General features: G+C 45.4%; 1 protein-coding gene across 1 annotated transcript in view; it reads left to right on the top strand.

The window, feature by feature from the left end:
• Positions 1 to 21,505, top strand: part of IPO8 (importin 8) — a 737,162-nt gene that overhangs the window by 129,072 nt on the left and 586,585 nt on the right. The window contains exons 6-7 of the mRNA XM_078673765.1: positions 5,221 to 5,310; positions 17,504 to 17,598. Coding sequence (XP_078529891.1) covers positions 5,221 to 5,310; positions 17,504 to 17,598 — 185 coding nt within the window. The remainder of the gene's footprint in view (positions 1 to 5,220; positions 5,311 to 17,503; positions 17,599 to 21,505) is intronic.

Genomic DNA, 21,505 nt, shown 5'->3' with positions numbered 1-21,505 from the left:
AAAAATAATAAGTATAACCACACTGTAATATATTTGTTAATGTAACCTCCAAAAAATTGTCTTGTATCCATAATAAGATGCAATCATTTTGGGTGGGTCCTGATGTACCATCAGGCAGGTTAATCCTCACCTCAGTGTCCTTCATAGATTTGAAACTATCCATCATGTTAGCTAGGAAATATTTTATTCTATGTCAGGACCCGAAGGAGAGGATTATACTAGCGTACCCACCACCAGAGCTGCAATGGAGGAGACTGATTGGAAATAAAACCTCTTACGGTCGAATTCGAAGACCAGTCCTCTGAGTTCAAAATATCCTTCAAGCAAGCCCTGAGAGCAAACCGTTTTGAAGTCCTAGCTCCTTTGGTAGAATGCTCCCTGAACACTTTGGTATCAATGCCGGCTTCTTGCCTGACCCATCAAACCCATCTTGCGATGTTCGGGGACGAGACCGACCTAAATGGCTTTCACATCGCGATCAACAATTGTTTTTCCCCATGTGGATGAAGTTCGTGAGTCATGGCTTCGTAAAACTTAATACATCGGACCACACATAACTTTGAGGAATCCGAGAAGGCTGGATACCAAATTAGGCAGAAGTTACACTTTGACCGTCTAGCAACATGAAAAGTGACACCATCCGGGGAAAAGGTCCTCCCCGTATTGTCTAGGGGCCTAACATCCGACACTCTTGTACACAAGATCAGACATAATAGAGTGGCCTACTTGGCTGACATTGGTTTACGGGAAAGGAACTTATTGCTAGGACAAAAGTAAAAAAGAACCAGGGCTGTGTTGACTTCACAGAGGAGTGAATATCTTGATTCTGGTGAAACAAACAAATGCCCCATAGCAATTTTTTTTAACTAGGGGATGCTCCCCGACAGGAAGGCCTCCGACCACATCGTTTCGAGTGGAATTTGCTGACTGAAAGGTATTGATAGATTTGTAGGCCATTCCAGCCGAAGCCAATAGGGCTGGGCAATATCCGTCCCCACGGGATCTAGGCTCTGTTGCTGACACCAAACCGAGCGGCAGAGTTTGATTGTATCGTCTTTCAATGCCCAGGAAAGAAGGTCTGCTACACCTATCGAAAGGCCCGGGACTTGCCTTCGAGACCTGTAATCCCCCATGCTATAAGCTGGAGGGTGCCGTTCGTCATCAGATGATGAGGATTTTCTGAGGGATTTCTGAGGACAAACGGATCTAGTGATAGACGTATTGGAAAATCCCAAGAAAGTTCCATCAGAACTGGAAACCATACTTACGACTTCCACATCGGGGTCACCATCACCAGATCTACCCCCTGCCTGCTCACTGGGGTCGCAAATCTCATTATTATGGCGAAAGGGGGAAAGCATAACCCTGCTCCATCAACCGATCCTGAAGGAGAGCGTCGGTCGCCACTGCTCCTGGGTCTGGCCTCCAACTGAAGTACCGGGGAAGTTGTTGATCGAGTCTAAACGCAAGAAGGCCTATGGCGAAGGGGCCTCATCAGCTAGAGAGGCTTGAAACATGGTTGGGAGCAGCTGCCACAGGCTTGTGTCCTGGAAATTTTGTGATTGCCAATCTGCGACCTGGTTAGCCATCCCTGGGAGGTGTTCCGCCTTTGCTGAATCTTGATGTTCGAGACAATACTCCCAAATGTTCTTGGACAGATACCATAGGGCCCTGGACTGGGTAGCCCCTAGATGGTTGATGTATCGGACAGCTGCAACATTGCCCATTTTCAGAAGAACGTAGCATTGCATCCGATCTTTCGTCCAGCACTTCACCGCAAAGGAGCCTGCTATCAATTCTAAGCAATTGATATTCAGGGATTGTTCTGCAATTGACTATCCACCACTAGTGGTGAACTCCCCACAACATGTGCCCCAACCCGTGCTACTGACATCTGATTCAATCACTAAATCTGGTTGGTGGTACAAAATGGCCAGCTTGTTCTAGGCCTCCATGTGGGAGAGCCACCAACAGAGTTTCTCCTTGGCCTCTTCTGAGAGAGGAACGTACCGGGATTACATAGACTGCAGCGCAGGTAAGGCGCTTTTAACCATTAGAGGGCCCAAAAGTGAAGGGGGCCCAGGAAAAAGGCCTGAATGGAGGATGACGACAAGTGATCTACCACTCTAGCGATCTGACAGCGGGAAGTCTGTGGTTTCTAGTAGTGCGCTAAGATCCAGGCATTAAAGGGCCCAACCAATTCAATCGCACCCCATGGACAGAGGTGCTCGGCAAGCGGGGGAAATCCGATGCACTGTCCAATCCGCAGGCATTGAGAGGTGGAGCGTCTCACAGACATGAACCGAGAGGGGCGTGCACTATCTAGTCAGAAGTCTGCTGCGCGCCTCGCCCGTGCACAGAAATGCTTAGAACTGGCTGCGAAAGGGGCAATGAGCCGTTCCTGCGGCTGCTATGAAGTGAAAGGCAGAGTGCTGCCAAATCTTTAAGGGAGAAAATATTCCTTAAATACACCATAAAACACATGAAGCAACAACTTGGATCGGAGTCCCTCTACTTAGCTTCCACTCGGCTGGGAGCAGCAAAGAATGAGAGCAAGAGAAGAGGGACAAGAATGGATGATGTCTTTCCCTGGTGCCCATTGGATGTTGGACTTTACCTTTGTTGATCTTCATTTTCCCTGTGTTGTAGGGAACTGAAGTTTTTGTTAATAAGTTGATATGACTGCTATGTTATTAAATGAAGCGAGAATAGCATAATCCTCACCTCTGGGTCCTGACATAGAATTACCATTTCTTCTGCATGGTTGGACTTCGTTGATTGTCAAAAACATAGAATAGAGTAGCAAGCAAATTGATTAATTGCTTAATCATGTGGTTCTTGATTATCAGGGTTAAAAGCAAGAAGCCTCAAAAGATATTAAGTACTTCTCTAAAGATTTTCAGGAAAAGGCATCTAGTCCGCTCTTGTGTCAAAATCAGGACTATAATGCATCAACAGATTTCAAGGGGCTGCTCTACAATTTTCCATCCACTGAATATTTCTTAACCAGGCCGTAGTAGCAGTTTCCCACCTTTGCAGTCTTACGCACCATTTAAATCTCTCCTTGGGTGAATGTACTGAGGCAGCATCATCAAACAAGGCATTCATTGGTCTTTTTGCATCCTAGATTTCTCACTTCCTGTTTATCCTTGGAACAGAATTAAATAGGCAAGGATCAATGGTCTGTCCCTCAAGTCGGAGGGAGGATGCAAGCACTAATAAAGGTTTTCAAGTAATTCAGATGAAGAACTACTGCAGTTAAGGGTTCATTGTTTTTGCTTAGCCAATGTTGTCCTACATTTTCCTGTTAGCCTACTAGTAACGGTAGAACGAAGAGTATCTACTATTTGGATGGTTCTTCTAGGACTCACATCACAAGCAGCAATCATCACAGAAGTGTTGCTCTCCAGGTGTGGTGCTCACTTACAGACACAGATAGTCAAGGACATTCAAACTAAAGAATGTCAGCAATTGCTCGTAAACATTTTGGAGCTAAAGATGGTTTGTCTAGCAATGTTGATATTTTTACTGATTGTTTAATGACTCCGACTGAATATCTTAGCAGACAGACACTTCTGTCACATTTTCACGTCAGAGGTTGTGAGACCGATGGATATCTGACTTGATACATGCAACCTGAGAGCTCCAGGAGTGATCAGCTATCTACCAGAAGCCCCTGATTATGGCTTGTGGAGCCTTCCATAGTGTAGTTGTAGCGTGGGTGGCTGAAAGAACAGGTTGTTCACTCTCCCACCCCAATAATTATCCTACTTCACTGCTCCAGTGCTCCCTTAACGCACTTGTTACTCAATGGTGTAAGTGGCTCCTTTTGTTGCTGCGGAGGTCAAGGCCCAGTGTAGGTTTGATAGAGCAAGTGAAACAGCCAAAGGCAAAACACGCGTATGTATTTGACCGTGCAGAAGGGTCTGAAACCTGGCCAGTTGCCATGCGACTGCTACATGCTGGTTGGCCATATTGCCTGCCACTGTGTATGTGATGCATTTTGTTCTACCGTGCTTCTCTCTTGTGGCCTCTGACATTACCCTTGGTATCTTGGGTTACTAATGGCACCTCCCCCCCCCACCATTTCTGGCATGCTGATGCCTACCTCTGGCATAATGCCAGTCCTGGTTTGGAGTCTTAATTCTTGGTATCATGTATGGTTTAATGGTATAATGGTGCGGATGTGCGACATAAGGGTAATTCATCCTTGATATGGTGGTGTTCATCACTAGCATAATGTTGGAAATTTTGATCCAGGCATAAAGGTGCCCTTGTCATAAAGGTGCGCCTACTGGTGTAATTAGGGAGATTGCTTATTTGACACGCTTTACATGCAGTGATGATATATGGGGTCATAAGGCAGGATTATACTTAAAAATAAATAGATGACATGTTATGACAAAATGAGTGGAAATCAAGTAAAAAGCAAGTTTTTGTTTCCGATAATTGAGTTTTTTTATCCAAAATTAAAACTTACATGTCATAGCAAAGTGTATGTATTACTTGGAACAAATAATTTGATATTTGGAGACAAATTATTCTACATCCAAAATTCATTTTACTAATAAACTGATAAATCATGCTAATTTCTGGGTAAATATTACTGCTGTATACTTGGGAATATGCGCTAGTTTCTTCTATGGTAGTTGTTTCTTCTCTTATTTGGGCATGTTGCATCATTTCTACTGATGAATTTTTTAGTGATCCTAGAGGCTTTAGCTTCTATAAATGTTATTTTTGCCATTTGTATGGTATTGTAGCACTTTTTAAATCTGCATGTCCTTTTCATCTGTGATTTCTCCATGACTAGAGTTTCTGTAGTATTGCTTTGTTTGTGTCCTTGTGATCTTTTAAAATGTTCTGTATCACTAATTCCCAAAAGCCTCATCCCATCGTTCTCAATACTCTATCTAATAGCTAGGCCAGTGGTTCGATGTAATTATTGTTGTCAGAATTCTGAGGGAGGGGGTACAATAAACTCTTCCTATTCTCTCTGTGAGGCAATAGTTGGGTCCTCTGTGACTAACTAATATTGACTAAATAAATTGTTTTGTGGCTTGCAGAAAAGTAATTTTGGATATTTTATTTTCATTATTTCTCATCACTGTCAAAATGTTTATTTAGCATGAAGCTCATCAGTGAATAGGCTGGAATTTAGCATTTTTGGTGCCGAATACAGTTCACGTGCAAAATTATCTATTCATTTGTCTTTTTCAGTATGCCTTGCCACTTCAGCTAGTGAATAATCAAAGCATGACCCAGTGGATGGAAATCTTCAGGACAATAATTGACCGAGATGTTCCTGCTGTAAGAAAAAGCTCATGTTTCAACAAATGTCTCCTTCTGTTTTTTGCTGTTTGCATTGCAGCACTTTAACTTCACTTAGTGTGAAAAACTGTTTTCTATGAAAGAGATCCCCAAATTCAGATTACATATTTTTTTAGTTTTTCCCCGAACTGTCCTGGACACCATGTATCTGGATGATAGTCTCACTGTACCAAACAAATAATATAACGACACCACATGACCATACCAGCCTTTATCACCCTCCAATTGCATCCCAACCAGATTGTAGATATTATGTTCCATTTTATTTTGACATTTAAAAACTTTGAGGAATGTTCGTCTTTGCCAAGAAATTATTATTTTACAGAGACCCCATTAATGTGATTGACTATTTAATTGCTGTAGGAAGCTGACTTTGTATAGTATACCAAAAAGAGGTGTACAGTGCAAAGAGTCCAGTTCGTCCCTTATAAGTGGACAGGGACTTGCTCTAGCAGTCCCACGGTGCTCTTCAAGAGGTTAGTGTGGTTGAGCAGCCTTAGGCTTATCAGAGAGGAGCGTTAGATATCCACAGTAGACACACAGTGCAATAAATGATGCTCATGGCTCAATAAGAAAGTCATCTGTGGCAAAAGGCTGCAAGTTTGATCTGGGAGACCAGTCAGGCTGAACCAACAGAGGGGCTTGGGTCTTGCAATGCTCGGGAACGTGGGGACACCTTTGGTCCTCTTCTCCACGGGCCAGGGGTGACGAGTGCTGAGGTGCTTTGAGGCGTCAGGGTTTCCTCACTGGAGACACTCACTTTCAAGAGGGGCTGCACACAGAGGCTGCAGGTGGCAGGGAGGAGCACCCTCCTGGCAAACACAAGTTGTGCTTCTTCTCTGGATTGCTGGGGGACCAAGCAGGCACCATTGGCCCACTTCAACTCTGACATGGAGCTATGAGTGCAGTAGTACTGGCCAGTATCGGATTTACTCGGTCCTCAAGTCCTCACAGTTTGTTTGTTGGTACCTGCAGGGTGCAGGGTAACAGGTCTGCTGCTCCACTGGAGTTCATCGGTCTTTGTAGAACTTCTGGCAGTCCTTCCAGGCTCTTGGAGGCACCGCAGCTTGCAGAGCGAGTGAACTTTAGCACAACTGTCAGCAATAGACAAACAGGCTGGCAGGTTTGGCACCAAGTCAGTTGCTTCTTCCTCAGTTGCTTTTCGCAGCTCTTCAGTCCTTTTTCTTCTTTTGGGTCGGCAGGATCTGATTTTCTAGTGCCAGGGGCTCCTCTGAATACTAGATTTAGGAGTGTTAGGGGAGTCTAGGGTAGTAGCCAATGACCTACTGACCCCTGGAGTCACTGGGCATAACCCTGTCCCAGAGTTCCTAATTCTGCCATCAAAAAGATGGCAGACTCTAAAATTCACTTCAGGTAGCCCACCTTAAGGGTGTAACTAGCCTGAAGGTGAACACACTCACCTGTCCAGGTGCCAAATGGTGCCGGGGTTAGGGGGTCAGCATCCTGTCCTGTGAGGGAAGCCAGATTCACAAAACAAAGGAGGTGGGCTCTTTGAAGCCCCCTTGCCTTGGAATGCCAATTTGCAGGTCAGGGGGAGGTGTAAACACTCACTGCCAGAGCAGGCTTTGTTTCTGACCTGAGAGTAAAGGCCCTCACCCCTGGGGGTCAGAAACTCGTCTGTGGTGGCAGGCTGGCTAGGACCAGTTAGTCAGCACACAAGTAGTTGGCATGTTTTCAGGGGCACCTCTAAGGTGACCTCTGGGTGCATTTATTAATAAATCCAGCACTGGAATCAGCGTAGGCTTATTAATACAAAGTGTTTGGTATCCAACACCTTTGGTTTCAGTGAAGCAATCATGTAACTGTGGAACTCGTTTTTTGACCAGTGCCCAGAACATGTATTTAAAATGCTTCCCTGATCATGTGTACTGGCAGTAATTGGACTGGCCAGCACAGGGACATATCTGCCCATGCAGATATGTCCACACATGTAGTATAGTGCACCCTGCCTTAGGGCTGTAAGTCCTGCTGTTGGGGTGACTAACCTATATTGCATGCAGTGTCTGCTAGCATCGCACACAGGCTGTGTGCCATTTCGTGTTTTCACTTTTGTATGCACCAAGACACGCAGCCTGTAATGGCAGTTTGCTTGAGCTTGGCGAGGGGTCCCTTAGGGTGGCACAATTTTTGCTGCAGTCCTAAGGGATACTCTTTAGCGCCTTGCTCTAGGTACTAGGGGTACCATTTACTAGAGACTTACAGGAAGTTCTAAAGGTATTGCCAATTGGGGAAACAATTGTACATTTCTGGGAAAGAGATCTGGCACTGGGGACCTGGTTAGTAGGAACCCTGTGCACTTCCAGTCAAAATTGCATTGATTAGCAGGCAAAAAGTGGGGGGTGACCATGTCAAAAACAGACACTGTCCTACAATTACTTGCCATTGTTTGTTGTTACGTCACTAGCCTTAAACTTGCAGCTTTATATAGGATTGTCAGTAGCTTAGGTGTGCAGCTTTCTGCATATTCCTCTCCTTGAGTGAGATCCTTCTTTGTAATAGTGACTTATTATGTGTTTGTGAGAGATCAAGGGAAGATTTGAGCCTGCATAAAAGGCTTCATTTGATATATCACAGAAACAAAAAAAAGATAAACTCACATAAATGAACAAGGAATGTCTTTTGTGGAAGAAACCATTTAGTATGAGCCCTAGAGGATATTGGGGCTGGGGGAAGGACGTTATTTCAGTGTCATAGGTGTAAGAAGCAATTGGATCTATAAACTGATGCAAAACATTGTCACCTTAAATGTACAGTCCTGAAAGGATTTTAATGTACATAAACCAGCATTCTTGGTGCAATCAGTATGGAAACATGATTAAATAATAGACACCAGTACATATTTACACCTACATTAGACAGCAATACATCTTCATTGAGTGCTTGAGGCCTTGAAAGAAACTTTCAAAATGTTTTCCTACTTAAAGGATCATTCAGAAAATGTGTGACAATGTACAGTTCTACCATCCAGTCAATGCACTGCTCACTTTAGACTTCAGAATGATCCATAGTCGTACGCTTACTGAAATTGTCCGAAAGAATTAACATGTCAGCTGTTCTGGCATCAGTTTCTTTCCTATGGATTTAATCAGGTGGCAAGCTTACACTTCCATGTATTATAAAATATACCAAATGCACCCCAAAATGTTGAATTTCTATTCTTGTATGGCTATGGCACAGTTGTTTTATATGTCTCCTGACCAATAAAGCTATCTTCTTAGTGGTCATTATATCGGCCAGGGGGGTTAGTGAGCTTAAGGCACTCTTTGTGCACTCTCCATACACCAACTTCTTGTCAGACAGGGTGGTTCTCTGCACCGTGCCTCTTTCCTCCCAAAGGTCTGACTCCTTTCCACATCAGCCAGACCTTCACTCTGCCAACCTTATTTGATCCACTTCACCCTTCTAAGGATTAGGAGGAGGAGAAATAGATGTTCTTGCACAGCCAATATTTTCCTTTTTTCTTAGACCAAAAGTGGGGTAAACTGTCAACACTTTTGCATATCACCCTTATTTTCTACTAAAGAAAGTTACGTACCACATAGCGTGCTTGCCATGATTGTATATAATGCTGTTATTTGTTGCTGCTTGTGATGTATTTGATTTCAATTTAATTGTGTTGCCTTGTACTTCATCATTAGCTAATAGCTTCTTTATGGGATTGGCAATATTAAAACTTTCTTACTGGCCTTCAGAAATGTGCTAGAGGTAATTTGGCAACACAAATTAGTGTCCTAAAGTCAGAGATTAGATCTCTTTAGGGACTCAGTGCCTGGTTCTCTCTGGTGTACAGCTGCTCTCAGACTCTGGTCATCTGACTGATGGAGAAGCTTCACAGCACTTTGCCTCCTAACAGTTTGGCCAGTCCACTGTCTGCATGTAATTATTTCATTCGATTTGCGAGATCTTCATTAGAATTGTACTTATCAATCAAACAATCAATAAAAACTTTATTTCGGTCGATATGACCTTAAAAGTACAAACACAATACATACAAATAAAAAAAGTTGGGTGTATATTATGAGAAACAGTTGATGAAAACAGAAGTAGACATTGCTTGACACACATTTGAGGTTGGTGATTTCCATGCTCAGTTTTAAAATGCCCTCTATCCTAATTACTTCACCAATAAATTAAGGACAACAAATATAGCGGTGGATTGTTCGAAACAGGAGACAGTACTTCACATTTGAAAGTGTCTTTTATTCTGAGACTCCTGAATTATTTGTGAAATGTGCACACGGGAAACCAGGAGCAAAACATCCTTGCTTGCCGCGGTTGGAGCGGTTAAAGGCCCAATCGATACTTACTTTGCCAAAGCGGGCTCCCTCCTGATCGAGGAGATCCAGGTCTTGGAACGCAGAATATCCCAAGAAATAGACTGGGTAAGGAGATCTTCTTTGGGTCCAATGGCCCAAGCTAGAACCCCAGACAACAGTTACGTAATACCAACTACTTCCAGCTGTCCCCCCCCGGATACTATAAACGATACTTCGGAAGTCACTCTTGACTTGCAGAGTGATTTAGATGATATGAGTCTCAGGGGTTTACCTTCTATTCAACCCGTCCACCCTACGCCCATAGAGAATATAGAGATAGCTCCAATTACAGAGGCTAACACAGAAAGCAACAAGGGATCCAGAGAGGGGGCAATTCCAAAAAAGAAGTCTGGGCTGCAAAATTTAGAAGAGCTCAGGTCCAATACTCCCCAATCCAAACAAGTCAGAGGTATAGGGGGGAAAGCAGCTATACCTGCCTCTGTAGTGGAGAGGCTGGGTTCGATAGCTACTTCTAGACCACCCAAACACCCTCCATCCTCACATTGTACTAACAACACGCAAGCAGACACCTCCTCGGATGATATTACATTAGAGGACATAGGTTCATTGCTTAGGTCACTACTAAGTCCGCTCGAGGCGAGACTGATCAAGATTGAGGCAAGATTAGTCACTATTGAAAAGGCAACCGTGCAACGTGCTGATGCAAGCAAAATTGCCACTAGTGGGAGTAAAACACCAAAGGAGGGTCTAGGTTCTGAACCTAGTAAAGATAATAGTCATGTGGCATCTTCTAATAACAAACCCTCAGACTTAATACCCAAAACCACTGCACCCCCAAATAAGAATGCATCACAATCCCCAGCTGCAAATAAGGCCTTGTTGCTCGCGAAGCAACCAAATATCGCCTCCCCAAAACCAGCCCCTCCCCCGCCTAAAGAAAATTCCATGTCCCCGGCAAGAACCAAGAACGATCCTCCCCTGGATGGAGAGAAACCACACACTAAGCGTAAATTACAGTTTGTAAACCTCCCCCAAGAAGCCTCTCCTTATACCGTAATTATGGCAGGGGTGCCTGAACTTAATCCCCCCACATTCGAATCAATTACCTCACTTAAGAATAAAGTGATAAACTGGCTCTCGGTTAATAGACCACTTCCGAGAGGAACAGCGAGTGATATAGCCACGACCAAGAGAGTAGCTTGGGTGGGGCATACCAGGAAATCTATAAGAGGAGACTGTATCCAGGTTTCTTTTAGAGACCCCAATTCAGCTGCATACATCTGCTCTTATGTTTCGGATGAGGACTTTGGCAGTACTATTCAAACACTTCCACTTGCCTTTTTTTACCCCTCCGACGCATATAGCTCAGAGGATCTAAGATGGGGGCACCACCAGGAGCTATTGGAGGGTTGGGAAAACTGCCCCAGGGAGACAAATAATTACCCGTCACACAGGGAAAGATCCAGAGAGTACTTCCCTAGCAGGGGGGACGAGGCCGGTTGGGAAAGTACCACCACGAGGAGGGAGACCATTAACTATCCGTCACATAGGGAAAGAACCAGAGAGTACTTCCCTAGTTCTGGGGATGAGGCTGGCTGGGAAACCGTTACCAGGAGGAGGAGGGGGGGTGGTGGATACAAGAGGGGAATTCCCGGGCCGTATAGAACTCACTATCCTGCCTATTTACCCATACAGAATCGCTACAGTAGCTTAGAATTGGTAGACTGACAGGTGGTCGAACTGGGGAACGATGCCTGTGCAACTCCCCCACTCGACATCATTACATCTCCAGACCATCTCCAGACCATTCACCTGCTACCATCATCCAAAGCTCCCGATTCAGATCTTAGGGCAGTTAGTATAGTTGAACTTAGCCCGACCACAAGCATGGTGCACCCCTTCCCAACACCTGCTATTAGACTACTGGGTAAGAACCAACCTATCTTAAATTTAAGGGTACACCCTGAGTCTACCGATATCAACTTGGTTCCTACTAGTCCCCTACATAACCAATCGACAGTTATAACAACCATCTCCTGGAATGTGGCGGGGCTCTCCAACAAGTTGGATTGTCCTGAGTGGGGTTCTTACATTGGATCCAAAAATCTATTACTCCTTCAAGAAACATGGGCGCGTGAAGAGATAGAATTGCCGGGTTTTGCCTCCTTCTTCAAAGCAGCCAAATGGGGGGGTAGGGGTAGGCCATCTGGGGGACTAATGATAGCGGTAGCAACGGACCTAGGTTGCCAAGCTACCTACTCAGAGACTGCTTCGGATGATTTGCTGGCTGTCCTACTTGAATGGCCAGACTCTAAGAAGCTATTAGTGATTAATATTTATTCAAGGCCGACACAGATGCATAAAGAGTCGAGTACTGTGGACGAGCTAGCTAGTTTTCTAGAGGGCATTCCATTTGAACTTCCCTGTTTGGTTGGGGGCGATTTCAATTCTCATTATGAACCTCTGCCTGGACTACGTGATGGTCCTTCTTTAGACGAAGATTCATGTTGGTTTATACCAGAGACGGCGGCACCACCCCCAAGGGCTTGGACTCCCCTAGCCCTGCAGATAAATGCATTTACGCTCAATTTTGGTTTTAGGGCGTGCAATGGCCGTTGCAAATCGGACATACCTAGTAATTCTACCTACAATAAAGTTGGCAGTGAGTCCAGACTCGATTATATTATGGTCAAAACGTTTATGTGGCCTGCAATAGTCGACTTTAAAGTTTGTCCAAGAACAGATAGCGACCACAACTCCTTGGAAGTGTTATATTCACTTACTGGGAGGGAGGACACATCACAGGGACCGGGCAAAGATAAGACGGGCCTCCTACTTGAACACAACCGCAGGAAAGTGAAGTGGGAGAAGTTGGCGAACAGCACGGATAGTATACCCCGCCTATACGAAAGGTTAATTCCCCTGTTGGAGAATGCCTTCCATCTAGGAACCAAAGACCAAGATGAAGACACCAGAGGAGAGTTAGCACAAATACATAATAGCATTATTGTCTCTCTAGAACAGGATTTGTTCTAACCACAGGGAAAAGGAATGCCCATAAGCCGAAAACCTCCTGGTATAATGGCACGTGTAGGGAGGCAAAGGCCCACTTGTTATCTGCTATTAAGGGACACCTTAGTAAGGAAGAAATACGCGCTAGGAGGAAAAAGTATAAATCCCTTTTGGTAAACGCGAGGGCGGAATGGGACTCTGATTACTGGGAGAACCTCGTTAAAGCACTGGCAACTAGAGACTCCCGAAAATTTTGGTGCATAGTGGCCAATGGCACGGAGGACTTATCCTCCGCAATTGAGCCCAATATTGCCCCCCCTGTATGGCAGGCCCACTTTGAAGCATTGTACGCGGAGGGTGGTTGGGAATTAAATAGTGTGGGAGCTTCAACCATATCCTGCCCCCCAGATGTCCCCATTACTGAGAAGGAGGTGAGGGAGGCCATTAAAGGGCTAGCTGCCGGAAAAGCACCAGGCCTGGACGGGGTCCCGGGGGACCTGTTTAAACAGGAACCAGGGATATGGGCACCGTACCTTACATTAATATTCAATGCCATTTGGGGGGGGATGACGGTGCCTGATACTTGGAGGGGAGCAGAGGTAGTCCCAATTTACAAAAAGGGATCCCCCCTGCTCCCTTCCAACTATCGGCCCATCAGCCTGATTGACATATCGCAGAAACTCTTTGGCAGACTGATCCTGAATCGTCTGCAGGCGTGGACTGAAGAGATGAACATCCTTTCTCAGTATCAGGCAGGATTTAGGGAGGGAGTATCCACCACAGACCAAATCTTTAGGCTACACCTTCTCTATTGGAGAACAGCGGTAATCGAGGGCGGCAGTTTATACACCATCTTTGTAGACTTACGTGCCGCCTTCGATTTAGTGCCCAGAGCAAGGTTGTGGAAAGTCATGGAAGAATTGAAAGTCCCTGCGGATATATTGGCAATCCTGATGAGACTTCATTCCAACAACTATGCCCGCGTAAGATGTGGCAAAGGTGGCAAACTAACCGAAAGGTTCCCCGTTCGCAGGGGTGTGAGACAGGGGTGCGTGCTCGCACCCACCCTGTTTTGCATTTTTGTGAACGGGGTTGTTGCTCACCTAAATAGGATTGCCAATTCCGATGCTCCAAAGCTGACTGGCAACAGGGTGCCTGCAATTATGTTTGCAGACGACACCCTGTTGCTGTCTAAATCCCCGATGGGGATCCAACGCATTTTGGATGGCTTCTTAGATTTTTGCTCTGACCGGGGATTGGAAATAAACCCACAAAAAACAAAGTTTATGATTTTAAATCCCAAATCCCGAAATCGAACACCACCCATGCTAGGCACCGCCCAGTTAGAACGAGTGCATAATATCGAATACTTGGGGATCACTATAAATGAACATCTAACTTGGACGTCGCACCAGGCCAAAGCGACCATCAAACTGGCACAGTTGGCGGGTGGCACTCTGCGCCTGGCAAACAAAACACGCCATCGACCATTTACCCCAATTATTCATATATACAAAACACAAGCCCGGGCGGGGGTTATATACGGGGGTGAGCTGTGGGGCCATATCCAATATTCAAAGCTACAGTCCACTGAAAATAAATTTTTGAGACAGGTAGCTGCCCTCCCCCAGAGCACTCCTTTACTACCCCTTAGATTAGATCTGGGACTCAAACCCATAACGGAGGAGCTAGGACTCAAACCCTTAACCTTTTGGAGGCGTTTGTGGAGCAGCCCAGATCTCGTAAACTATAGAGAGGAATTACAGGAATTCCTGGAACTACGGAATATAAAGAAGATTCCGTGGTTAATGTACGTAAAGGGGAGGTTCGAGGAATTGGGCTACCCGGAATTATGGACGGACCCTTCCAACTCATGTACCAGGATTCCAAAAAAGGTAATTGCGAGTGCTTACTATGCTCTGATGCTCACAAGAGCCATTAACAACACTCGAGAGGGGTCCTTGACAAATTTATTTCTGAAAGTGAAAGACTCATATTTCCTCGAAAAAACTTTAGACGAGATAGCTCCTCCACTAACAAGGAAACTGTTCCTACAGTGGCGATATGGTTGCCTCCCACTAGCTTCATTCACAGCGTCCTGGAAATCGTGCTCCACTGTATCATCCTGCCCAATGTGTGCACACCCGAAGGAGGATGACGCGCATGTTGTCTTCTTCTGCAAGGGCTACGAGCGGAGCAGGAAATACTGGCTAGTACCGCTGCTCAGGAACCTGGGTTTTAGATCTTACCAAACTGCCTACAGAGTTTTAAAAACTGATCTTTCTCCCATTGTGGTTTTTGCAATTTCAAAATTTCTAACATCACTCTGGTTCACCCGCAGCCGAGCTATGAAAAGACTGGTATAATGCTCCCTATCAAATCGATTTGTATTTATTGTCTCATATGTATTTTAACTCAAATATCTTAACTATTGGATCACTTTGGTTCAATAAGTTTTTAATTGTATATATTGTTATGTATTCTTTTATGATCAGTGATCGAAATAAAGATTTTTGAAATGAAATGAAATGAAAGTGCATAGTGCAGAATAAATAAATAATTTAGGTAAAAACAATTTAACCTAAAACCACGATAGCAAATACTACCTACAAGACATTTTGTTTTTGCGATAGTTGGCATTACTTAGCACTGGGGTCCTCACAGTACAGGCTTCTTCACCAAGGAATTATCACATCTTATTATAGCAGTAGACTACTCGAGGCAGGGAACAATTTTTCCTGAAGCATAATTATAGATACTACATACATAGCTCAGGTACAGTAAGTCATTGGACAATAAGACCTAGATGTAAAATAACGAAAGGTGTCCATAGGTGAATACTTTTTCCGGATAGTTAGTAGTATAAAGGGGTCCTCAAAGATGCCCTGTTTCGTTCTTTCAGAGCCATGGTATGAACTCTTTAGGATAGTTTTAAGAGTGCACTGCGGGTGCACCACATAGTATACTCAGTAGCAGGCTTCCTATTTTCTATCGGGATACTACAGTCGTGTTTCAGTATCCTGAAAGCCTCAGAGCAGCGCCTAGTTCCTAGGTTTCTACAGATCTACACCAGCCATCCTTTTCTTGCCTTATGATAACCAGGGCAGCTAAAAAACACATGGAGGACTGACTACTGGGCAATCGCAAGCCGGGCACATTAAAACTTGCGGACCCCCCCATTTGTGTGTGAAAGAGCGGAGAGGCAAGACCCCGTGTCTAAATTGAAGAAAAAGCATTCTAGCAGCTGCCGGCTTGATATCATCCAGTGCCGGCTCAAGGCTGTATCTATTTTTAATTTCTAGAAAGGCTGAGGTTAACTTGCCTATTCGGGGGTTACTATAAAGCTGTGCTAGTTTGAACTCCCCATAATGGACCTTTAACAATTTCCTAGAGAGTGAGGTGCAAGCGAGTTCCGGGTCGCCCCACAGTTCCCCCTGCCCCAGACTAGCTAGCATATGTTTATTATACCCAAGCCATGGCAGTTTGGCTGCCCCCCACAGGTTCATGACTTCTTTTAGTTCATCTCCGTGAGCTAAAAGTTCTGTGGTGACCCACAAGCGCTGCAAATATAGTAGAGGTCTAAGGCTGGTTTCATCAGCGATTGCCCTTACGCCCAGATGTAATCAGAGCGGGGTAAGCGGGGTGCTCCGTGGGAGATTTAGCAGCTGTCTGAGGAATTTGTTCTCTGTCTGGGTTAGGCTCTCAGAACTACAGTGGCCCCATAATTCTGCGCCATATAACGCCCCTCCCCGTGCTTGGACCTTATACATTTCAATGGCAGAGCTCACTGGTTGGACCTACAGAAAACCTTCATAATACCGCCTGACGATTTTGACAACTTCAGAGATGATTTTTTGATTTGTGCCCCCCAATCCATAGTCTCTGTGATTGTAATGCCGAGATAATTGAAAGAGGAAACTCTCTCGAGGTGTTTACCATTCAAGGATGTGTTTGCTCGGGTACTTTCAGTGCTGTTAAACGCCATGAATTTGGTTTTCTGTAGGTTAATTTCTAATCCTCTTTTACTACAGAATACTTCAAATCTATTAAGTACCCTCTGGATCCCCATGGGTGATTTAGATACTAATAAAGTATCATCGGCAAACATCGATGCCAGCTTGGGGGCATCAAGCTCTTTCTCTGCGAGTAGGAAGTCTATTAAGCCATTTATGTAAAGGCTAAATAGGGTAGGGGCAAGCATGCAGCCCTGTCAGATACCGCGTTTGATCGGAATGGGAGCTGTTAACTTTCCCTCCTTGCCAAACCTAATTTGGGCAAAATTATCCTCATGGAGCCGCTTTATAAGTTGAGCTAGGTATGCTGGAACCCCCATCTCGTGGAGGACTGCCCACAGTTTTTCCCTTGGGACCAAATCAAAGGCTGACCTCAGGTCTACGAATATTAAATAGAGGCTGCCACCCTCTAAACACACGGTCTTCCAGTGTAATAGTTGTACTTATGATTTCTTCTGAACAAGTCTGATGTATATATATTCTGAATTAGTTGCAAGTTGAGGAGAATTAACTGGCACGATTGCTCAGTAAGTTGAACTCTCGCAAGTGGCCACTGCTGTGTCAGAGAAACACACAACCTTTCATTCTTTTGAGACTGGTAAATTGAGTACCAATAAATTGAGTAATAGTGACACATTATGTACAGTGCCCAGAGAAGTCAAAACTGCGGTATGAAGTTATATGCAAAACAATTATTATTATTCAAATTTTTATAATATAACTCGGATTGCCAAACTATTTCATAGCAGTTCGTACACAGAACAATGATGTAGTGCCCTTGCATCATAATTATGACATCGCACAAGCTGCACATTTTGCAGATTTTTCTTATTCTGCTTATTTTTAAAGGAAACATCACAGGTGGATGAAGATGACAAGCCGGAGCTGGTCTGTTGGAAGTGTAAGAAGTGGGCACTGCACATTGTAGCCCGCCTTTTTGAACGGTAATGCATAACCAATTTGTTTTGCATGTTGTACAACTGTATTCTGTTTTAGATTACACTGTGTTCTGTTTAAGATTACAGTCCGCTGTAATGTTTTATTTTTTATTTTTCCTCTGATGCAATTTGTTACAACTCTAAATTTAAAAATATTACAATCACTATAAAGAGCTTGCATAGTGAGATCAATGGCCCAACGTATACCATTTCGTTTTATTTCCCTCTGAGAACAAGTCGAATATTGATTTGTGTTCCAGCATCTGTTTTAAACCTCCTGTAAATAGTACAACCCTTTGCCATGACTGATCCTGTTAAAGTAAAAAAGTGCAATGTAAAAATGGATACATTGAGACACAAATTTTCAAGGTATGTATAATTTCCATACCTCTTTCATACACTGTACGCTTTTTTGCAAATCTCTCATGGCCATGAGACACAGTTTTATAATCAAGCTTACTGGCCAGGTTCAGATTCCACCCGCTGGAAGTATTTGGCAAAAATATCTGCAATTTACATTCTCAATGTACTAGTCTGATTTGACTTTCAGGCCACATGTCTGAAATCAGTCCTGCTTTGTTGGCATTTTAATCTTTCTAATGCTGATGAAATTAGTGCAATTAAATTGGGTAATAGCAACATCTGCTAGTTACAGTTCTAAGAGTTTGGTAGAAGACTATGGTAGGAAGTGCTATATAAAGCGGACAATGAAAAGCACAGAGTAAAGACCCAATGAGACTGTTCAAAGGAAGGAAGACATCATTCAACTTATTGATGACTTACTTTATCCACTAGGTGGATCAATAGTCCAGTGTTAACTGTTATCTGATAGAAACATCTAGCCGCAGATTCCTTAACTTAGAATATGCCCAGGTGCCAGTCTGGATCCAGAGATTTTTCAGCAGTACCTCTGCGCACCAAGGGACGGCGTCGCATGGCTCTGCCCTGACGTCGTTCAAGGATATGACGTCAGTGGAGCCATAAAAGTCCATCCTGGCATGCTGACGTCCGTTTGCGTCGCAGAATCAGGAGTAGTGGTTCCTCTGGCCTTATTTTTTGGGCCTTACTGACGCCTTTTGCGTCTGGGAAGAGTGTGCAATGCCTTCGGGCTTCAAATCGTGTGAGACCTGTACGTGGCAGATGTCGGCGACAGATCCGTACGCGATCTGTATGTGGTGCTTGGGTGAGCACCACGACTCTGGGGAGTGTGAAGCCTGTCTGAAACTGACGTTTCTGCGGGAATGTAGGATGAAATTGTCTGCCCGGATGTCCCATTCGGAGTCACCATCTAGAGCTGGGGCTCCTGTCCGGGGCAGGTCTCCGAGTCGTTCCCGGGGACATCGCTCGCCTTCCATAGGTAAGCGCAAGAAGAAGTCACGGCGGCCGTTGGCCCCACGTGGTCGTGACGTCGGTGAATGCTGCTTCTGGTCTTTACCGGACACAGCCACAACAGTCGAACCCCGCCTACCCTCCATTTCCAGGCGTTGGGGCGACTAGGACCCAGATGGAAGCCAATTACGAGGCTTTGCAGACCATCTTTGGGTCAACCTCTCTCCCTTTCTCGCCTTTGGGCTCCACAGAGGTGGTAGGGACTTAGGTTGGGAGCTCCCTGGCGGTTTCACCTCCGTGCCAGTCGAGTGCCCTGACTGGTTTCGGAGTCAGTGCAACGTCGTGAGTCAGCCCGGTGGGTCTTCCCATTCACATGTCGGGCCGCAGTCCACCTACAGCGTCCGGGCACAGCCCTGTGAGGATGCCTGATGCGGCCTGATGGACGGAGCGCTGAAACTTTTCAGACACTTACCCCCAGTCACAGATCTGGGTTGAATCCATCATCGTTCTTTAGCTCACTACGCCACCCCAGTTCAGACACAGTTATATGTAAATCAGTCTTGACCCTGTGCCTCATGGTAACAGTCCAGCCCGAACTGCTAAGCCATGTCTTCCCTGGAGTAGAAACAGTCATCCTGGGACCAGTTTCGGGCTAACAGCCGTTATCAGCCAGGCTAGATTGAATCCAGTGGCAAAGTAAGCAAGGGACCCACTTCTGGGCATACCCTGCCAACTTAGGGCAAATAAAGCAAACACAAGGAGGACATGTCCCCGAGTCGACGCCGTCCGACTCCTCATTCTCCCATCGCGGTGGATGTCAGGTCGATGCAGGTCATCAGAGTCCTCTTCGGCGATGTCGATGCGGCGCCGTCTCGACGTCGGAGACTGCCTTTCCTCCTCCTTTGCTAATGGTGGATGAGACCCCTGGGGATTCTTCCCCCCCAGTGTTGCCTACGGGTTCCTCAGTAACATGGTGACTTGGAGCATCTGCAGACCCTTGGGCTTCCTCGTGCTACAGAGTCTTTGGCTTTTGTTGGAATGTCTAGCCTGCAATCGCCCCCTAATTATGAACTGCTGTCGCCACCTAGAATGACCACGGAGGCTAGTGCAGCGTTTGCGCGAGTTGTTTGCAAAGTTGCTCACACTTTACCGTTCCAGCCTCCCTCAGTCTCTCTACGTTTCCAATCCCTTATTGGATCTGCTCCATCAGGGAAACCCTGATATTGAGCCTTTGCTGCCATTTGGCATGTCGTTATACGACATTCTTCTGTGGACCTAGGTGAGGCCCTCCTCGGGGGAACCCTGTGGAATGTGCTATCGCACACTGTCATCACCCGGCTCCAGATGACCCTGTTTGTCTGTCCTTACACCCTAAGGCTCAAAGGCTTGTTGTCCAGGCAGCTTTAGCTTCGCTCACATCGTCCTGTCCTCCGCTAGTCCCACCTACTAGGGAGTCTCGCTGATTGGAGACATGTGGTAGACAATGGTTTGCGTCCGCGAGCTCGGGCCTCCGGTCCTTGAACACGTCCTGAGTGTTTGCGTGGGCTACTTTTGCCCTCCTTCCCTATCTTCCGGAAGGCACTCTGGCTGCCTGACTCTGGTACGCCAAGATGATTGTGAGCTGGCAAAATTTTCTATTCGATCAGCCATGGACACCACTGACTTCGTGGGTTGGGCTATAGCCAGGTCAGTTGCTCTGCGTCGCCATGCTTGGCTGCGTGATGGCAGTTTTGGTGAAAATGCTCAGGAGCCTTTGACACTCACTGGTCTAGTGTCTCATGTCTAGCTTTATTTAGTTCACATTGTTTTAAGGCCATTGTTGCGATCTTGTTCGCATTGGTTGCAGTATTGCTACTGCTTTGCTCTGGTTTCCGTCTCTGGGTTCACGCTATTTCCCAGACGGACGGTACAGCTATACAGCTATTTCTGCCCTTAATATTGTCTCCTCTGCCTAAGAGCTAGTCTCAAGAGGTGTTCCCTTGCTTTTATATAGGATGTGACATACCCTATGTGGGGTATTCGTTGGTTATTGTATAGCCATTCGGCCTTACCAGGGGAAGTGTTCTTCCTGGGTGGTGTGTGTATAATGTTCCAGGAACGGTTCTTCCTGAATGGTGTAGGTCCTTCTTGAGGATCCTGTGAGGTCCTCTTAGGATTGTTCTCTTATTTCCCTCTGGGAAATTTTCCAGTAGTTTATTTTTCACTTCTTCACACTCTCCCTAATCCTCTGGTACGACCGTCACGAGTCACGTAGTTCTTTTTGGAGCTTTCGTGGTGGTGTAGCTCTCTCTTGGTGCTTACATGCTTGTCTTTTACGGTTGGTCTGTAGTTCTCCCCTCCCTCTGAGGATGCAGACTTCTCCGGAGTATTGTTGGGTTTACGCTAAGATGGCGTGTGTACCTCTTCATTTTTTTTGCATTCAGCTGTCTCTCCTGCGTTTCGCTGGGTTTTCCGTCCTCTGTTGCCTATGTTAGCTGTCTCAGCCATCAGCCAGTGGCTCTTGTGAGCATGTTTTTCTGTTCCACTTCCGGAACAGTTTCTATCCGTTATGCTCTCCCCTCATTAGTCCTTTACAGTATGAAGT

This window comes from Lissotriton helveticus, chromosome 1_1 (assembly GCF_964261635.1).
Source record: "Lissotriton helveticus chromosome 1_1, aLisHel1.1, whole genome shotgun sequence".
NCBI classification, from domain to species: Eukaryota; Metazoa; Chordata; class Amphibia; order Caudata; family Salamandridae; genus Lissotriton; species Lissotriton helveticus.
The sequence above is the reverse complement of the archived record's forward strand: the minus strand, read 5'-3'. Positions and strand labels throughout refer to the sequence as shown.